The following is a 20,245-nucleotide window of genomic DNA, read 5'->3' on the forward strand; positions in this document are numbered from 1 at the left end:
CCTCGACCGTAGCATTCTTATGATCATTCTAATTCTAATACTAAGTCTAGTTCCATAATACTATTCTATATCTCTAATTCTAAGTCCGTATTATACTATATTCACGTTCATCGAAATTGTACCAAGATTGTAAATTAAAAATTGTACTTTTGTGTACCGCCGTCATCGATGTTGTGTATCCTTACTTAAATGTTGTAACGTCGATATTTAAGAATATAGTTATTTCTTCGATGTGAAGGGCAATTTATTAAATTAAACAACTCTTCTTCTGTTCTTGATTTTAGTATAATTTTATTTAAGAGACGACGATGACGACAGGTAACAATTTGTTCTAAGACTAACTGATCGACTCGGTCTAACAGACACCACTGACTTGACTTTTCGACTGCTCTTAGTGAAGTGTACTTAACGACTGTTCTTAGTGAACTCGACTTATATAACGACTGTTCCTAGTGAACTCTGTTTTTACAACTGTGCTTCCCACGGAAAATATCATATAACTAAGTATGTTTCCATCTGTTTCTTGATATACACAGAGACCAGGAGAATTAGGGGTTGTTTCCATCTATATGTTTATTATTCACACATGTCTCTGGTGGTTGTTGGTTAACTACAGAATCATTACTTTTGATACATTATTATATTGTAAACTTATTATATTCTTATTATTATAAACATAAATACTACGTGAGCATTACTACGTAAACGGGTGGTACCACAACAGTACGACATAAAGCATTATAGCTAAGAAAACTGTTGCCTATCAATTAGTCGTCGATCGAGGTATCCAAAATTTTTTCTGAAGATAAAGTTGTAACTTCGAAACCGGTACCGATTTATATTTTTAAATAAACGCAAGTAAAAAGTTTTAAACAAAAATTTTTTCAGTTTTTGTAATGGTTATACCTCAAATTGGAGCACAGAAATATTTAAAATTAGTAAAATTCTCACAAACCCGACGATGTATACGATTAAAGACTTGAAAGGTTAGGATATATTGGGGGCATTCTATGAAGAAGAGTTATTGTTAATTAATACACGTTAATTAAGATAATACATTAAACTTAATACATTTATGTTCATCGATTAAACTATCGGCCAACTAAAAATCGACCGTGTGTGCCTACCCTCAATTTTAAAATGAATTAACTTAATTTGCATAAATAATAATAACTTAAGCTTCATTAGATTGTGTAAAGGAATCTACCTAGAATCGGTAAATTAAGACATTTTAAAACTTTGGCAATCGTCTCATAGAGGGTACTTTTTAAAACTATTTTTTTAAATAAGATAAGAAAAGGTAAAGAAAAAAAACTGTTATAATGTGTATATAATATGTATTACATAATAAATATTATTTGAAAATAAAACAAAATAACTAATACGGGGAAAGAAACCGATGTAAATCCTAAACCGTAGCTACTAGCGCTAGTGCCCTTCTCGAGGCCGGTGGCACCATCTAGCGGACAACTTAAGCGTAACGCCAGTTTTCCAGAACTCACGGGAAATCCTGTACATGGTCAATATTACAGAACTTTGCATATTTTTACTACAGATGGTATCAGATCTGAAAAAATGCTTATTTTAATCAAAATTTGTCCAAACCTTCAAATTCTGAAAAAAATGGAGGTTCTAAGAAATAACATTACTAAATCGAAAAACATCACACGGCTTGATAGTAATCTCTCGGATTGTAATGAAATTAATAAATTTTTTATTGCTTCTTCTCCATACAACTTTCAGTTAGATGCTAGTGAATTATAAAACACACTTAAAAAATACTATTGAAACTACTTTTCCTTTATAATCTTATTTATGAGCCTTGTTTGATGATGAAGAATGCGGAGAGAATAACAAGGATTCAAGAATCTTGTCTCAGATTTATTTATTGTATGCGTCGTAATAAATGGGCCAATGAAAATTGCTTAAATATGGTAGAAAGTCGTAGACTTCATATTCCTTATCGAATAATTTTTATTATCACTAACTGCAGGCCATCTTACCTATATGAAATCATCAATGCGTAGAAACATTAGATTTCCATTCCAAAACATAGTATGCAAGCGTTGAAACATTGCTTTTATTATATGGTTGGTTCGATTTTTAATAACCTTTCTATTTGCTACACAGATTACAACTTACAATCATTTAAAAAGAAATATGAGAAGTGTTTTGCATCGGTTGGGAGGGGGTCCGGTGACAGCACTAGTGTAAGCGTTTAGAAAATAAATTTTTCTTATCTATAATTGTTTATCTTTTGTTATTTAATATTATTATATTATACAGATATGAAATGTTTTATTTCATACAACATTTTTGTATCATTGTGTATCATGAAGAATTATCAAATGGTCCAGAAGATATTAAAATGTAAACATTTAAACGCGCATTGACCTCCCCCTCCCTTATTATGATAAATATGAGATATGTCACGAAACAAAACTATGCGGTACTATCTAAGCTGTCAAATAATGCCAAATTTATAGCCCAACATCTACCTTTCTGAGATAGCGGAAATTTTATGTTTCTCTATGACAGTTACGCCGCTTAGCGGTCGACTTACGAACTTCAAAACAATTTTCAGCTATTTCTCTTGTCACCAATATGCACCAATATATCACAGCAAAGTATTACAGTTTAATACAAACCTATGCAAACATTATATACGTACCCAACGTAGCATTGATAAGTATTTGCCAGGAATCCTTTTGGGATCACCAAAGGTTGCTCCCCACAAGACCCTGTGTTAAAATCGGTTAAGGTTTTGCATCACCTGTACCAGACTATGTTACATGTACGTGGAGTGCAATCTTAAGGCCAAGTAGCCATTTTACGCGGCACATACAATGAAGTTAGAAGGTCAGATGTGCGCTGGATTTTGAGGTTGATAGACTAATAGACTTAACTAAATAATAATTCGACAGAAACAGTTTCCAAAATTGCTATATTGCCCCAGAAACCTTCGAAAAAAAAAATGCTCACCTTATTTCCATATTAATGGCCATAGACAACCTCCATTATATTAATCTTGCTGAGGAACTGGTTAAAAACAAGTACAACATCAATTCTGAGTGGGGAAAAGACTGGAACGCCAAAGCATCACCAAGAATAAACCAAGAGATCCTCCTCAACCAAAAATTAAAAGGATTTCGATTTTCTCAGCTTTGGAAGGACCTGAACAGAGTATGTACGGTACTTGGAATCTGTAGCGATAGCCTCAACAAATGGAGAGTGCTGCCATCGCCTCAGTGTGACTGCGAAGCTTCAAAATAATGTATTCAGCAAATTGTGGGGTGCTGCCCTATTGAATCTTATCCTAACGCTGTGGGAGCCTCTTTGATGCTAAACCTTGCAAAAACTTTTAATGGCTAGCCGAATTGGATGTAAAATTTACCAATAACAACCAAAACGTAGGTTGTACTCTTTAATGACTGTCATTCTATTCATTTTTTGTAACTTACCTACTATCGTATTGTGTGTCTTATATGCCATACGCTAAATAAATTAATCCGAAATTGTTACAAACTACAACAACTCAAGACGACATTTTCTGAAAATAAGTTGAGAATTCAATAAAGATAATTCTTGTGGGCCAACTTATACTATATTTTGGACGCCGCATATAATATAGTATATTATATACATGTATTTATGGATGTATTCCGTTTCATGCGCCCTCTATCAATTCTTCTTCCTTAGCAGTCTAAGTCTCTTTTGTCCACGCCATTTTATTGTTGAAACTCAAAAGCAAAATACAATACTTCATATTAGAGATGTCGTTTGATTTTCGTCTCCTCAATTACTGTGTTCTTCCCCGCCGTCCATCTCCTCACGGGTTTTCCTACTCCTACCTTGAAAACGCATAAGACAAAGAGCACAGATTAATTTTTTGAAATTGATATACATTACAACGTACTTGAATGAGATGGGAATATTTACTTTGAATATATCCATCGCATAATCTTTCCTCCATTATTACTGCCGGATGTGTATGTTCGTCCCTATTATGGTACTTTCTATTTCATAATTTTTGCGATCTTAACCATTTTAGCAATTAGGAATACTTGCAGTTCACACTTTAGCACTACCAATAAAAGTCCTATTACTTTTTCCTGATTTGTTTGATAGAGTATTACATTATACAGAGTGTTTCTAAATTGATGCGAAAGATTTCAAGGGATGATATTTCAGCAAAATTAAGGGGGTTTTTCATATAAGTTGTTGTTCAAAACCCCTTCCTCGCCGAGTTACAGCCCTCTAAAGTTAAGGGAAAAAAATTGTTTTTATTTAATAAATCCACTACGGAGGAATTTAGAAGAATGAAATTTGGCAGATAACTATTACTAATAAAATGATACTTTTTGACGATTTTTATAATCCTAAAATGTTATTACAAGGCGGTGAAAAATTCACTCCTACAATACATGCATCAGAACTTTTTAATGCGTCTATTTTTTTCTATATAAAAACTTGATTTAAATAGTGGAACTCAATACGCAACTTTTTTATCTCTTAAAATTTTTTCCTAAAACCGTTAGTTTGTCCATAAAAAAAATAAAATAATACTCAGACCTTTTTGACATTAATTCACAGATTGATTCTTTATTTAAAAATATCAAGTAGGCTGGTGTCATAATGACAAATATTTTCATTGTTGTGATTTTGTCCGTGTTATTTTTCTATCTAGAAGGCGATGAATCTTTCGCATCAATTTAGAAACACTCTGTATATTTCAATTCACTCGTTGATGTGTTTGCATAATATTATAATCGTACTACAATCGTTCCTTGATTAATTATTTTATTTAATGATATATTTTCTAATTTAACTGCTAAGTTATTACATAATTTCCTCATTACATGTAAATAGGATGGTGCCAACGAATTTTTGGAGAGAGAGAGGAATAATTCTTTATTAGCTACCGACCGTAACCTCATTACATCCTGGCCTTTCCGCCTCTACAAACGGGACGAACCCAAGGCACCGTTCCTCAAAGATAACCAGAGAATAAAATATATCCATCAAAACATAGAATTTACTTACATAAACTTATTATTATTATCAGCTTTACACGCCGCAATTATCAAACGTTTAAACGCGCGTAGCGAATCGCAAAAGACATCAACCCCCACGCCACGATGTAAATGGTCGCATGTGCGCGCCATTCTCAACATGGAAGATTTCTGACAGATATTCATACCTGGAGTAGGCATGTAAAATAAATAATCGAGCCGAAGACACCGGGGAGGAACACGAAAATTAACGACCTCAAGAAAGCTAGGATAATCAATACTACCATTAATGATTTTATGGAATGTTAAAGCATCACCACATGAACGACGCTGACGGAGCGATAAGAAGTTGAAGGAGGCACAGGCAGATACGTAATCAATGTAAGCGATGTTGCTTTTAAAACATAAATACTTTAGGAATTTCTTTTGAATCCTTTCAATTCTGGATATATATGTTTGATATTGCGGAATCCAAACGGAGCTGCATAAGCTTAAAACGCTATGCACATAAGCAAAATACAATGTTCTTATGGCACAAATATTTGTAAAATTTTGCGTGACTCTTATAACGAAGCAAAGAATGCGCCAAGTCTTAGCAACAGCTCCATCAACGTGGCCTTCAAATGTTAGTATGTATAACATTCGCGTACATAATACATATAAATTATAATACATAGTAATAATAGCTGTTCTATTTTGTATTGATAAATTTCTTCTTTAGTTCTTCGTGCCTTAGTCGTATTGGTTTATTTATGTTACAGCATATAGGCCTTCATTACTGATATTGTGCACAAGATTTTTCGGATGTCGGATTTTAGTTATTATTCTTATGCACCTCCTTCTGCTTTATCAATGAATCGTTAGTCTTTTATGTCGAATTAATTGTCAGTGAGATTTTGAGATACTGATGTGTATCACTTAGTTTTTTTTGTAGGTGAGTGTTCGGAAGTATTTGGCTCTTCTGATTTGTCTCTTTTGGTTTTGTAATGCTTGGATAATTTTAGGCCATTATGTAAAATTATTCCCAAATATTTAACTGATGGAGATGGTTTTATGCATAAGTTGCCAGTATTCACTGTTGGAGATTTTTGACAAATGCAGTAGTTTGGAACTATGACTTAGCATTTTCCTGGATTGGGAGTATGTCTCCATTTATGTAACCATTTTAATACATGGTTATATAGAGTTTGTAAGTTTATTGTGGCTTTGTCCAATATGTTGCTATGTGCGATGAGCGTCGTGTCGTCAGCATATTGCAAAACGTACAGATCAAGGTTTAAATTGTTGTATAGTATAATTGTTGCGTAGTTGTATGAGGTGGGAGAAAGGGGGAATCCTGAGGAACGCCTAGTTTGGGTACCTCAAGGTTAAAAGAAACGGAACTCAATCGCTACATGAAACGTTCTGTTTTTAAAAATTCGTAGATGAAAGTAATTAAGTTTCTCTTGATATCCATTTTGAATAATAATCCCATATGCCAAACTGTATCGAATGCTTTGTTACTATTCAGGAATAAAGCAATTATTTTCTTAATTAATTTTTGTTACCGTTGGATGTTGTTAAGTAGCACAACTAATGGATGTATACTGGAGCTGTTTGGTTTGAAACCAAACTGGTAAAATGAAATAGAGTATTTGGGTATTTAAGAATTCGTTGGTTTATTATACTTCTAAGGATTTTGGCTATGACCGGAAGAAGTACGATTGGTCTAGAATTGTTGGGTAGATGATATTCTGAGTCGGGTTTAGGGATCGCAATTATGCTACTGGTATTCCATTTATTTGGGATTTGATCGTATTTGGGTCTCGATTTTAAACAATAATTGATAGATTTTCGTATGAATTTGTGTGTGACAGATTTTTATAGAGGTATAGCAATTTATTTAGTAAGACTTGAAAATTTAAATTAGAAAGGCAATAGACAACTCCCAATATAAACACTAAACTTAATCTTTTAAGTAACTCGCTCTAATCTAACAATTCCTTCGAGACATACACCGCCACATCTTCGCCTCTACGTTTCCTGTCCTTCTTAATAAGAAAATAATTCCGTGAAGTAATCCTTCACTTAACCCCTAAACACATAATTTTATATCACGTCAGAGAAGAACACCACAGACGACAACAATGATCGTATGTTTAAATAGTAAAAAGAAAATTTGGTAAATTTTACCATTTAAATGAGTCTCAAAAATTTTTAAGTGAACAAATAACAAAATCCATTTACCATTTACCTTAAATCCATATTTCCAAGAATTCTATAGGTTAATCCGATTCATCCGAGAATTTATGAACTTTTTTAATTCAATGATGTGCTAAAATCCAACTTTGATGGTCCATCGTCAGTATTTCATAGTAGATAAAACTCAAGTTATAATAGTTAAAACGATTAAAACCATAAAACACCCCCTTAAAACAAGAATAGATAACAAATTTCATTCTGAAATTAAAACTAACCTTAAACTTAGAATTTGAATACTTCCTTCTTGCTTCCATTTTAATTTATTTTCATTGCCATTTTGAAATCGCATTTCAAACAACATCAACGAACTCGTAATGCTTGTTTGCATATAACAAACACGTTCTTTTCTTGGGATCACCGCAAGATCACTTCGGTCTTCTAACATCCCGGAAGTCGAGCCTTCAGCAATCAATACATGCTCGATTCGCATGCGCCACCCTAGCTACGAAATTAGAGGCTTCCGCAAATTCCAATAGTATAATTAGATTTTCCTTTTCGGAAAATATTGCTATTTGAATATTAATTTTTGTGGAAAATAAAAATTACACACTTTTTTATAAGGTGTTATTTAATTGCAATTCCGAAGATTCTATTTGGGAATGTTGGAACGAAACTAATTTTCAGAGGGTAATGCATTAAACCGCGACGACAACAACAACACTTTCTATTAACCCATTTTGATTCAGCAAGTGCAATATCGAGTCAATTTGCAGGCGATCGTATACGGTTCAATTTTCCCTTTTATGATCTCAGGCGTTCAATTTAGGTTCTATAACCACTAAAACAATGGGTAACATAAATTTCCACTTACAATTATCAACAAAACGATTTGTCTAGAAAACGATTGTTTTCAATGAAGGTTTGCTCTAAGAATGTGATTTGTTTTCAATTCAAGTTCTAATCCATTTTTATTGTCAAAGATAACAAAAGCGTTTTTAATGCTACCTTATTGTTTGTTGTGTTATCATTTAAGCTTATTAAATAAAACAAATTAATAATAAGCTCAGATACAGATATCATTTACATTCCTATGACACCTTTCATAATTATGTGGGTAATTCACACTGTGAGTAAAATAATAATGAAATGAAGCAAAATAATTTTTTTTGCCTGCTTATATAAATATACAATTTATAATAATTTGAAAGTTATTTCATAGTTTTTAGATGATAATTACATATAGGAGAGGGCTTAGAACAGAGCCGCGGCACTCCATATTTAACAAGTTTTTTGGCGCTTGCATACCCACCACACACCCTGTATTGATATCGGTCTTTGAAGTAATTCGTAAAGATAACCGGTGCCGGTCCAATCGCCTCTATGCTCTTCAAACGATTCAACAGCAGCTCATGATCAAGCACATCAAATGCCTTACATAGGTCCAAAAATACAGCCAAAACTTTTCGTCCAAGATCCACATTATCATAAACAAACTGCATTCATTACTGTTCCTATTCATCTGTTACTATTCATTACTGAAGTTATTGCACTTTGTGTACTTTTTTTTAGGAAACATTGCTGACTCTCCGCTATAAGACCAATATCATTTAAAAATTGCAGTAATCTATTTTTCAGTACTAGCTCGTATATTTTGGCAAAAGCAGTTATGACTGATATGGGCCGATAATTGGTTGCTTCTACTTTCAGACCCTTCTTGAATATCGGTGTTATCTTTACAATCTTTAGTTCTTCCGGGAAATTCCCCTCCTGGTTCTATTAATAAGACTAGATAGAATCGGTGAGTGTACCTCTTTCAAACATTTAACAACTTTAGGCTTGATACCATCATGACTTGGAGCTGAATTAGTTTTAAGTGTTGTCATTATAATAATAATAATAATAATAATAATAATAATGCCTTTATTAATAAGTCGCAAAAAAAAAGGAAAGAAAATAATAATACACTCTTAGAAAATAGACGTATTTTCTGGACGAAGTTCAGTTTGGTTATTAACCAACTGCTCTTCCACTTAATCCAGAATATATAGAAAATATATATATAAAGCAAAAATGAGAATGTTTTTAGCAATACTAATAAACAAATGAAAAAAACAAAATAACAAAATACGACGACATGCCAGTATAAAGCGATACATCAGTAACTCAGAATATAATAAAAAAAAAAATCATGATGACTCAAGCAGGAGGGAGGATTTTAATTTACTTTTGAACGAAATACAGTTCAATCCTATAAGGTTCATCGGTAGATCATTGTACGTTTTAGCTATCTGGTAGGAAAAGGATCGGTGCGAGGCGCGGCGTGGTACCGTCAATACATCTTGCCTCCTTATATTAATGTTATGGACATCGCTTCTGAAAGATAGGCGTTGCAGCAAGTAAGGAGGCCGCTGACTTTTAATAGTTTTATAATAAGTGCAAGTTGCATGCAGTTTACGTCTGTTCTTCATGTTCAACCACCCAGTCTCTGCCAACTTATGACTAATATGGTCATATTTACGAATTCCGTAAATAAACCTCAGACAACCGTTCTGGAGGTTCTGGATACGACGCCTACTCGCCTCCGTTAAATTTGGACCATAAACAACGTCGCAGTGATTTAATTTGCTTAGAACCAAGCTATCACACAGCATAATTTTTAATTTTTTACTTAAGACATCCCTATGAGCATACAAGAGACGCAGGGCGCCATACCCACCCCTCAAGCATCTGGCCACATGCTCCTCAAACCTCAACTGATGATCCAATGTGACTCCTAAAATTTTTATATTTTCAGAAACAGTAAGTGGTTCGCTATCCACCACCAATTGTCCGGATATCAAAGGCTTAATCGCTCTCCTTGTGACACTACCGCAAAACAGAAGAACAGAAGACTTAAATGGATTTAGCACAAGTTCATGGCGTTTCGCAACATCAGAAAATAATGCTATATCTGAGTTAAATTTTATGCAGGCATCAACCCAATTATTTGGATTAAAATTCAGCAGAAGCTGTGTATCGTCTGCATACAAGTGAATCTGCGAATGCTCAAGAACCTGGTCAAAATCAGATGTATAAATAGAGAACAATAGTGGCTCCAAAATGGACCCCTGAGGGACTCCACGAGTAACAGACAGAGCGCTCGACACTTGACTATTAATCTTCACAACCTGAGACCTTTCCGACAAAAATGACTTTATCAAAATTGCAGCTTGATTTCCAAGACCAAAATAATTAAGTTTAGATGCAAGTATATTATGATTTATTGTATCAAATGATTTGGTGAAGTCCAACATAACAAAAGTGCGGCTTGCCCGGCATCTCTAGAAGCAAATACATCATCAGTAAGGTTCAATAAAGCAGTTGCGCAGCTGAAACCCGAACGAAACCCAGATTGTTGATCTGGCAGTATACTATACCTTTCGCAGTGTGCTCTAAGTTGCTTTTCCAAGACTCTCTCTAAAATTTTTGACATTACTGGTAGGATACTGATCGGTCTAAAATCCCTTAGGGCAGAAGGGGAAGATACTTTAGGTAACGCAATTACTTCAGCTATCTTCCAGGCATCCGGAAAAACTGATTGATGAATAGAGCCTTTGGATCTTTGGAGAAAGATCCAAAGGTATGCCATAGTATGCCTTCTTTTCAGCCCGCACCGTTGATGTTACCAGATTGCGATGCAACTTGTATGAAATCATCATTACTTGGTCTGACGTAGAATATTACAGATTTGTTTCGGGTCCTCCGTTTCTGAATTATCTTTATCCAAAATTTTATGGATTCGTTCTTGTTTATTATTTATCATTATTGAATCATTTATGACCTTCCATTGCTTTCGAGCGGAATCTTCAGCATTATTAAATTTGTATTCCATGAATCGTTTTTTATTCATTATGACCAACTTCTTAACATCATATCTAAGTGTTTTAAAAGCTCACCTGTGAACCACCCTCTTCAAGGTTAGTTGTTAAATTCCTATCTTTTGTTACTGTTACCTTCTTTAAACCATGCTTGTTTTTTGTTCCAAACGAGATATGTTGAAATCTCCTATACAAATAGATTTACACGTCGTAATCCCATTTCGAGCGCATCCATGAAAGGTCAGAAGGATGAGCCCGGCTTTTTGTAGACTCCGTAATGATTATATTGTGAAATGTAAGTCTAATTGATAATAAGTTGTTACGATCCGTGTTTACAGAAGAGACCAGTTCATGGGGACAGTTGCTTCTTGTCAATATTGACAAGACATTCTGTCCTCTCTACACACATGAGACCTCATATAACTTGAAAACTTTAAAGTCATAGCCTCGTCATCATACAGCCAAGTTTCAACAAGAATTAGTACATTAGGTTTATGTTGCATCAAAATGACATCAACTTAATTGATATTCTGTCTTAGGCTTCTTATATTACAGTATATTACTTTTAGTTTACATTCAGAATTACAGTTCAGTTTTTTGGCTTTGGGAGATCTTCAATAGTGTTGATGATAATCAATTTAGCAGAATATCATCCTGCCTTGTGTTATGCCTTGCATTACTTTCCCATTTTAATCCAAGCGTATTTGTATTGATTAGTTTTTTAAAATCTCTCGCAGCTTTAAATGTGATGTTGACAGAAATTTTCTTTTGAATGCTCTGTGAATCTTTTGCTCTAAATGCAATGTCATCTCTTTCACGAGGAAGAGGAATACTATGTGTTACAATTATATGGTTGTTGGTGAGGTTCTTACCCGTGTATCATCCATTAAGTATCTGTAACTATTGTTTAACACACATATCGGTATTCAAAGCTTCTTTTATAAAAGTTATTCCGATCAAAATACTGTATTGGTTTCGTTTACAGCACCAAACGTACATATCCAGGATTGAAAGAATTCAAAACAAGTTTGTTAAATACTTATGTTTTAAATGCTTAATACAATACACTCTGACTATGACACTTCTTTGCAAACAGTTCAGGATTGTGTCTGTGATGATGTACTCTTCTTCTTTAAGAGTCCACATAATATATGTGATTCTCCTTTACTTTTCAGTGATATTAATCTACATGTACACGAAAAATCGTTGTTCAAAATCCTTACTCAATAGAAGATCTACATCGCATAACGTATATTCTAAGAACTACTTATGTCTTTTCTAGTCTTGATTACATAAAATCTGCTTAGGTATATGGCATATGTTAATAGTATTCTTTCTTTTTGCTCCGTGGTTTGAAAACCAATGTATGACATATATATTGACCGTTTCTCTGAGATTGGCTGCAATATTCACTCGATATAAGTCGGGATTAAAAATATTTAGGTGTTGGTTTAAGTGATAAATAACAAGTCTTTCTTTGTATACATCACGATTATCAAAGTTTAAATTACTCTTAAAATAATTTTACATATAAAAACAGAAAATAAATCAATGTTAATAGAATGAATCAACCACGATTAATAAGAAAACGAGCGCATGCCCCCGTACTCCATGCGTCTCTGCGCATTAAAAATAATTTAAATATCGATGTCGGACTAACGATATTCTTTCAGTGATTGATTCGTAGCGAGTAGTCAATTTGTTACATATTTCGCATTTCTTATCTATTAAATTTTTCATCGAATTTAACGCGTATGGTAAAATAAAACAATAATCATAAGTGAACACGATAATTTCCTCATTAAGATTATTTAAGTTTTAATATTGATTATTTTAATTGAGTAGTGTTTAAAATGTTGAAAACACTCGGTTATTACCTTTTAGAAAAAAGTATGCGCAAATATATGATATGGCCCACCTCACACGGAATGAGAGGATACGGAGTAATAATTTTAATAGTTATAAATCTGGTTTGGGGTTTTTATCCCTTGATAACGGAACTTATGCGTGAGTATTAATGTTTATATCCCCTGTTTTAATGTCGTCACTTTAATCATTTCAGATTATAAGACGAATTTCGCAAAGCTACTGTTTCATTTGGAACTTATTGCGATAGGCGCTATAATTCTGTTTGGTAATATTCAGTTACTACGAAATCGACGTAGTTTGCTCGAAATAATTGATTCATTAAGTGATTTTAATCATTTCGGTATCCCAGAAAGAATAAAATTTATTGAAAAAAATATAAAAATTATACTAAATATTATTCATTACGGAGGATTTTTTATAGGATATGCTATGGCATATTATGTTATGTTCGAAAATAATTGTGCCGGTATTATAAATACTAAAGATTGTTTTATTATCGAATATTTCGTTCCACATCATTTAAAACAGTACGAAATAACATTAATAATGTTATTTCAAATATATTTTTTGGGTATTTCAATGAATGTTATATTTTCTGGGTTGTTATTATATAGTTACTCGATGGAATTGTTAATCGCTCGAATAGAACACCTTAATAATGTAATCGATAATATACATTTGAACAGAAATAAGAAAAGAAATTTTAAAATTCTGCGACCGATTTTCTTATATCATCAAGATATTTTCAGGTAATTTTGCACACACTAGTTACATTGCCAATATATATGATGTGTTGCGGTTTTAGAATGTTTGACTGTGTTAAGGGATTCTTTGTCAGTTATATCGTGCCTACAAAAGTTTGTGTTATAGTTTGTTTAACTATGTCTACTACTGAATTTATTCTGGTTTGACACTTCACATGATAATTTCAATTAATTAACCAAGTAATATTTTTAGGAAAAGAATTTAATAAGTTGCTGGATGATTATTATGTACTTCTTAACGTTATTTTTCTTCCATACTATTGGACAAAGATTTATCACAGCGGTAAGAATAAATTTTTTATATTATTAAATTATCGATTAATATACAAATGTTTGTTAAGTATGGAACCGGCTTAAGTCATATTTCCAAAAGTACTTATCGAATCAATACGAAATTTGAAATGTGAATTTGTCTAAATAAAACCTTTTGTTAAAAAAATGAGCACCACTAGTCAAACTTTCGAATGATGTCAATTTTGACTAATGGTGCTATTTAAATACAATCAAGTAGGCGTTGCATCTTGAAAAATTGGATTTTGTTTAGTCAAATTCACATTTCAAATTTCATGTTGATCCGACAAGTACTTTTGGAGATATTAAGCGGTTCAATGCTTAACGAACACTTTGTATAAATAATAATTATACATATACATAGGGTCTTTCAACTAAAAGATTAATTTTAAATTAAAAGAAATGTACAGTATTTGTAATACCTGCCAAATCGTTGCTGGAACGTTGGCGTAAACCTTATTTTTTAACATACTCCTAAGAAAAAAACTTCAATAATGTTAAATCACACTATCTCGTTGGCTAATTCATATCTCCATTTCGGGAAATTACACGTCCAAGAATTTTTTTCACGCAATAGAGTTATTATTATCGTTCGGGAATGCAATTCATTCTTTGCAACTATCATCATTTTCAAAGAAGTAAGGTCCAATCACTCCGCCAACCTAAAAACCGCTCCAAACTGTCACTCGTTGTTGATGAAGTGTTTGTTCGACCATTTCTTTTGGGTTTTCAGAACCCACAATCTGATAATTTGGCTTGTTGACATAACCAGACTAATGAAAATAATCCTCATTACTCAGAATAAATTTGTTGAAAAAATGGTGATCTTGTGCGTGCATTGTGAGCACCCAATCAGCGAATGTATGACGTTGTCCGTGATCTTATGGCTTTAATTATTGCGTCAGCTGGATTTTGTAAGCTTTTAACGCAAAATCTTTATGCGAAATACGGTGCAAGCTGGTTTTTGATAAGCCTAATTCCTGTAAACGTATATATTAGGGTGTCCCTTATATGGCAAAAAAAATTTTTTTTGAGAATTTCTAAACGCATACCCTCTACTTTTTTTATAAATGCTAAAATGTACTTAAATATGAAATTTCATATTTGTAGCATGATTGCAACCCGTGCCGACCGAGCTCTAAAGTTTAATAAAAAATGGTGTTTTGGCCTGACATTTTGGTTTGATCCAAAACTAATTAAAATGCAACAAATAAAGTAAGTATGAGTAAAAATAAAATAAGATCAACATAAACTTTTATTTAAATACAATTTATAATAATAATTAATTAGGGTAACTTCTCTTTAGTGTAGCTTTTTAACAGTCTGGATACAGATTTCTATGTTCCTGAACACAACGCAACAAAAACTGTTTTTGCTCTTCTTCAGCCGTGATAAGTCCATTAAAATCTTGCATTAATTTAACAGCTCTTTCAGCAGTGTCATTTACGACCTTCAAACGACTTATTTGTCTTCTAGCTTCCAAAAAAGTAGGATTGTCACCCCAAGAAGATATATCTTCCCGAAGAAAACTGTCGTCGATCTGCAGTCGAGATAGAAATTGTTTGCTTCTTTGAGTCACAAAATCATCCAGCGTCATATCTGAAAGAAAGAAAAAACAGTTTAAATAAGCAAAAACTAAGCCACGAAACTTTGAAAAAAGAAACAAGAAAATATTAAGCTTACTAAACAAATTTTGCGTAATTTCTTTCTTCGATGGGACATAGCCTTTAGCGGAATGTGAACTTTCGTCTCTGTTTAAATTATTTATCATTTTTGTCTTGGTTTTGGAATCAACTTCTTCATCAAACAGTGATAACATGACTGTTTCTTCATCCAAATACCATAAATGATGAACAAACTTGCTTATGGATGCCTTGGAACTTGTCGCGTCTACTTTTTCATATTCTTTTAGAGCTTTCAAAAAGCACAAGTCTTGGTTAGGTGCTTTAATTGCCACTGTGCATTCGAGCCAAGGTTTAGTATACAAGGTGACGATAAATAAGCAAACATCTTGTAGAGCATTTTTGTCCTTTGCAGTAATTTTAAGTTGCGATTGAAGCAAACATATTTTTATAGAATAGATCGCTCTCGCCATTCATCGCGCTTGATGCAAAGCTCCGGGGGCCTGAGTTTTAGTTTATTCTCTGTATCTCCTCCTAAGAACACAACGCATAGTTCAACCAATTCGCGGTAATCGTCTCTAATAAAAGGTTTTTCCAGGTTTTTCAGTCTTATAAAAAGTTAACAAATATGTAATGTTTGTCTCAGCAATATGTGCTTTAACGAAATTCAGAGGTGGCTCAATGTTATCGATGTTAATATTTTTCCAATTATCTCTTAACTTTTTGAAAATTGGAATATCTGGGCTACTTGTAATATGCTTTACCTTGGTTTCAAAAACAGCTTTAAGGACCAACTCATAAATATGATGACGACAAGCAAAATAGCACAAGCTCCTCTGAAATGGCCAGTATTTGAAGCTGTTGTATCGCAACACATTATCTGTACTTTATCATGGAGGTTCCAGTCAAAGAGTGCAGTTGAAATGGCTTTAGCTTGATGTTTTCCAGAAGAACTCTCTAATTTTGGTACTGCAAGAAGCTGTTCTCTATCGTCAAATGAAGCAATAATTGGCAAGCGTTCTTCTTTTGAACTTCATACATCCAATCCAGGTAATAGTTTTCCATCCCAATGGACTGTGACTACGTCAGGCAAATTATTCTGGAAGTCAGTTTTTATTGCTTCTGCCCTGGATTTTCTCGCCTGAGTACGAATTCGCTGAATCGAGGATTTGTTAATAGGGAAATCATCGCTGTTCAGACCAAGCGCTTCTACAACCGCATGGAGAGTGTAAACTGAGTCCCTTATGCTTAATTGGTATCGATCTAAAGCTGCTACCAGTTTAGGAGTTATGAAACTTTTCGTGCCTCTTTTAGAACTTTTTTTAGGGCAAGGAATCTGAGTACTAAGTTCAGAGTTCGAAATCTGTTCCTCATCCGAATTCTCATGACATTCCAAGCTATCTATCGAAGAAGTAGATGCAACAGCCAATAACTTTCTTTGTTTTACCTTTCTTTCCTCTTCTTTCAATTGTCTTTGCCTAACTCGTCCTTCTTTCTCCGCCAATTTTTTGTCAATTCCACCTAAGCATCCCGGCCGACCTGGCTCTCTCTGTTTCCTTAAAAATTCTTTGTCTTTCTTTATTTTCATTCTGTCGAAGGCATCAGCATGTGCAATATCAAATAAGTTATCAAGGTCTTTTACAAAATTATTTTCACGGTTTTTGAACGTCACCTGAGTTTTCTTACAGTTTTTTTGCAGCTCCCTCCAAACATGATATAAATGAACAAGTTTCTTCACGCAGTTAGGAAATGCCTTCGTAGGAATTCTGGCTTTTTCCCAAAATATAATGCACTCTCTTATAACAAGATTCGCACTTTCACTAACAGTCAGTCAAGCTGACTTCACGAATATTGTAAAATAAAACGGTGAGAACTTGTCGATTAGATGGTAATTTTGCACCATTTATCTGGTGGCTTGGCAGTCCGGTAAGGTAAATATTTTGTTTATCACTTCGTAATTCCACAGACATCTTCACACAATAAACAACAACGCACTAATAATGTTAGAAATCACGTATGAAATGACAATTGAAACTCGCAGTAACAGGTCGCAGCGCTGCACCTACGCAACATGTATGGACAAGTTAAAAACTCAAGTCGGCACGGGTTATCGTTTATAAATCGGGCTAATATTTATTTCTAGACTATATTAGGTCAATACGAAAGTTTTTAGAAGGTATGCGTAAAAATATATTGAAATTGAAATTTAAGGGACACCCTAGTATATATATTTTCAGCAGACCTGGCCGGATGAATACGAAATGACCGAAATTTCTGGATGACAACTAGTACCTCGCACATCACGCGCGTCCTCTTGCTTCTTATCCTGTCATGCAGGCTTAAGCCTATAATAGTCCTTAGTGTTCTCATCTCTGTAGCTTTGACGACTTATTTGGTTGTTACTGTTTCGGGTCTTGTTTCGGCTGCGTATGTTAGCGGTGGTCTTACACAAGTTTTATAGATTCTTACTTTGCTTTTTACAGTCATGTGTTTGTTTTGCCATATAATGTCCCGTTGGTGTGGCTACGGCTATGGTTGCTTATGATTTTACTGCGCAGTCCTCTCCAAAACCAAATACAGCTCAAAGAACTTTACGAACTGCCTCCGCGAAATTTTTACCATTTTTATAGTGAATTTTCACTCTTTAAAATTGGAAGACCTTTCATATAGGTATTTAATAATTTGTTACCAAATTTTTAATAGGTGGGTAGTGTTAACGATGCAGTTTGTAATTTAAATTGGTTCGATTCGGATGTTTCAACACGTAAAGATGTTTTATTGTTGTTGTGTATGAGCCAACATACAGTCGCCATGGAAGTCCCATTGTTCGGCAAATTATCACATACCGCAGCAGCTAAGGTAGTTATTGTATATAATTATTATATAACTGTTTTGTAATAATTGAGAGTACGAATGATATTTTTGAAGGAATACAAAATGGTTTATGGTTTCTGCAATTGGATTTTAACCGTAATGAAACAACGAATCGCTTAAAATTTATTAATCTTATAAGATCTAAAGTACATATTTATGGTACAAATGTTAATAGTGGAAAATACCAAATATGTAATAATTGAAATAGTAATTGTTATTTATTTGTTACATAGTATAACAATAAACACTATAAAGAGTTTCTAATCTATATACCATTATGTGCCTTATTTATTGGACATTATGTCTCTACCTTATCATATGCAATTTTACAGAAACCACAATTGTTTGCTGCGAACATCAACTCGTTTTACGTCGATTTATGCGGATGATGAAGAGTGTTGTAAATTTTAATGTATCTAGACAACATGCGCGGTGTGGTGAGTTTGAATGTTTTGATATATTACGTTTTTGGCACACGTTCAGGAGAAGACTTTTATATTAGCGCAATAGATACATTTTGGAGAAATTCTCTACGACGAAATCGTGTTATTTCAGTGTTATTTCTTTTAGTGGTCTGCATAATCTTTCTATTACAGCATGAGAAGAATTAATACATTAATATTGCCCTATTGATTGAATGCTTATGTACACTTCTATGTTTTAAGCGAAGTAGTTTTTGGATTAGCAAAAACAAACATTTAATTCCATATTTATTTGACTTGCTTGGAACCTGTTGCCTACAGGTACATCTTTCTCGATGTCAACGACATCCTTGGAGTAAACATTCCAACGTATCCGTCTTAATTACTTGCTCCTATATTGTTTGAGATATTCTTTGGTATTTTTATGCTACATCTGGAAGGGAACATAGGCGTACGAGAATGGGGGAGAGGAAGTTATTAGGAAAAGGAAAATTTAGAGGAAAATAAATCAATGATGGAGTTATACAACGTTCAATTCCGGCGAAGAGAATTGGAGGCATTGGTGACGATCCAGCAGAAATTCATTTTACACGCCATCAGCGTGAGATGATAGAGCGAAAGTGAGAGTGAGGAAGGGTATGATAGAAAGATATCCCCGGGATTGGCCGGGATTTTTCCACAGTAGTTGCATCAGTTGTGGAAGATCTGGCCTAATTTGTTGAAGAAAAAAGCTTTCCGGTTAAGTGGAAACTGGCCGAAGTTGTCATGTTGCTGACAAGTAAGAAGAAAGATCTAGGGAGTCGAGATTCTGGGGGATAGTGCTTGACGAGCTTTTGGAGATGGATTTTGGTGTGGTTGATCTTGTTGCCTATGCTGACGATATCGTGGTGTTGGGGATAGCCGTTCGGAGGTCGATAAATTGCGATCAGCTACCTTGGAAAGTTGAGTAAATGGGTGGATTTTAACAGGCTACAAATATCGAAAACCAAGACACAAATGATGTTTATAAAAGGCTGCATGCAGAGGAAGCCAACAAAATTCTGAAGCTGGATGAGGTAAGTGTGAGGTATTGTGAGAGTGTGAATTACTTGGAAATTGTGATGGATGAAAAATTGTGTTTTGTAGCGCAACCTTAAAATATAGAATCTATTAGATTTGATGAGAATCGATATGGGATGAGGATAGGTTAGAAAAGGATAGGGGTGATGTCCATGGGACCCAGAGTAGTGCGTTTTCAAAATGACATCATGTTTTGAAATTCTCGTCTATCTGGGGGTTCACGGGGTGGGATGTAAGGTTGTTAAGAAACAAATATAGTGGTTTATGTGTGGTCTGAATTTGGTCATTTAAACA

At 33.9% G+C, this 20,245-nt stretch overlaps 1 protein-coding gene and 1 long non-coding RNA gene across 6 annotated transcripts; one reads left to right on the forward strand and one right to left on the reverse strand.

Moving 5' to 3' along the window:
• Nucleotides 1-1,317: 1,317 nt before the first annotated feature.
• Nucleotides 1,318-7,887, reverse strand: LOC111413760 (uncharacterized). 5 transcript variants are annotated; one of them, XR_002706227.2, is made up of 4 exons: nucleotides 7,246-7,887; nucleotides 3,917-4,084; nucleotides 3,462-3,851; nucleotides 1,318-1,567 (listed from the first exon to the last, which is right to left on the reverse strand). It is a non-coding gene; the product is annotated as an uncharacterized lncRNA (long non-coding RNA). The 5 variants fall into 5 exon arrangements; XR_002706223.2 differs by having other exon boundaries at nucleotides 1,318-3,851; nucleotides 7,246-7,420; nucleotides 7,469-7,875; XR_002706215.2 differs by having other exon boundaries at nucleotides 1,318-3,550; nucleotides 3,644-3,851; nucleotides 7,246-7,868.
• A 4,875-nt stretch (nucleotides 7,888-12,762) lies between these two features.
• On the forward strand, nucleotides 12,763-18,738 carry LOC111414117 (uncharacterized). The gene is made up of 6 exons (XM_023045343.2): nucleotides 12,763-13,057; nucleotides 13,113-13,668; nucleotides 13,725-13,824; nucleotides 13,877-13,966; nucleotides 18,300-18,455; nucleotides 18,525-18,738. The coding sequence occupies exons 1-6, from the start codon at nucleotides 12,904-12,906 to the stop codon at nucleotides 18,588-18,590; spliced, it is 1,122 nt and encodes a 373-aa protein (XP_022901111.2). The 5' UTR covers nucleotides 12,763-12,903; the 3' UTR covers nucleotides 18,591-18,738.
• Nucleotides 18,739-20,245: the final 1,507 nt, after the last annotated feature.

Source organism: Onthophagus taurus, chromosome 11 (assembly GCF_036711975.1).
Source record: "Onthophagus taurus isolate NC chromosome 11, IU_Otau_3.0, whole genome shotgun sequence".
Lineage (NCBI taxonomy): Eukaryota > Metazoa > Arthropoda > Insecta > Coleoptera > Scarabaeidae > Onthophagus > Onthophagus taurus.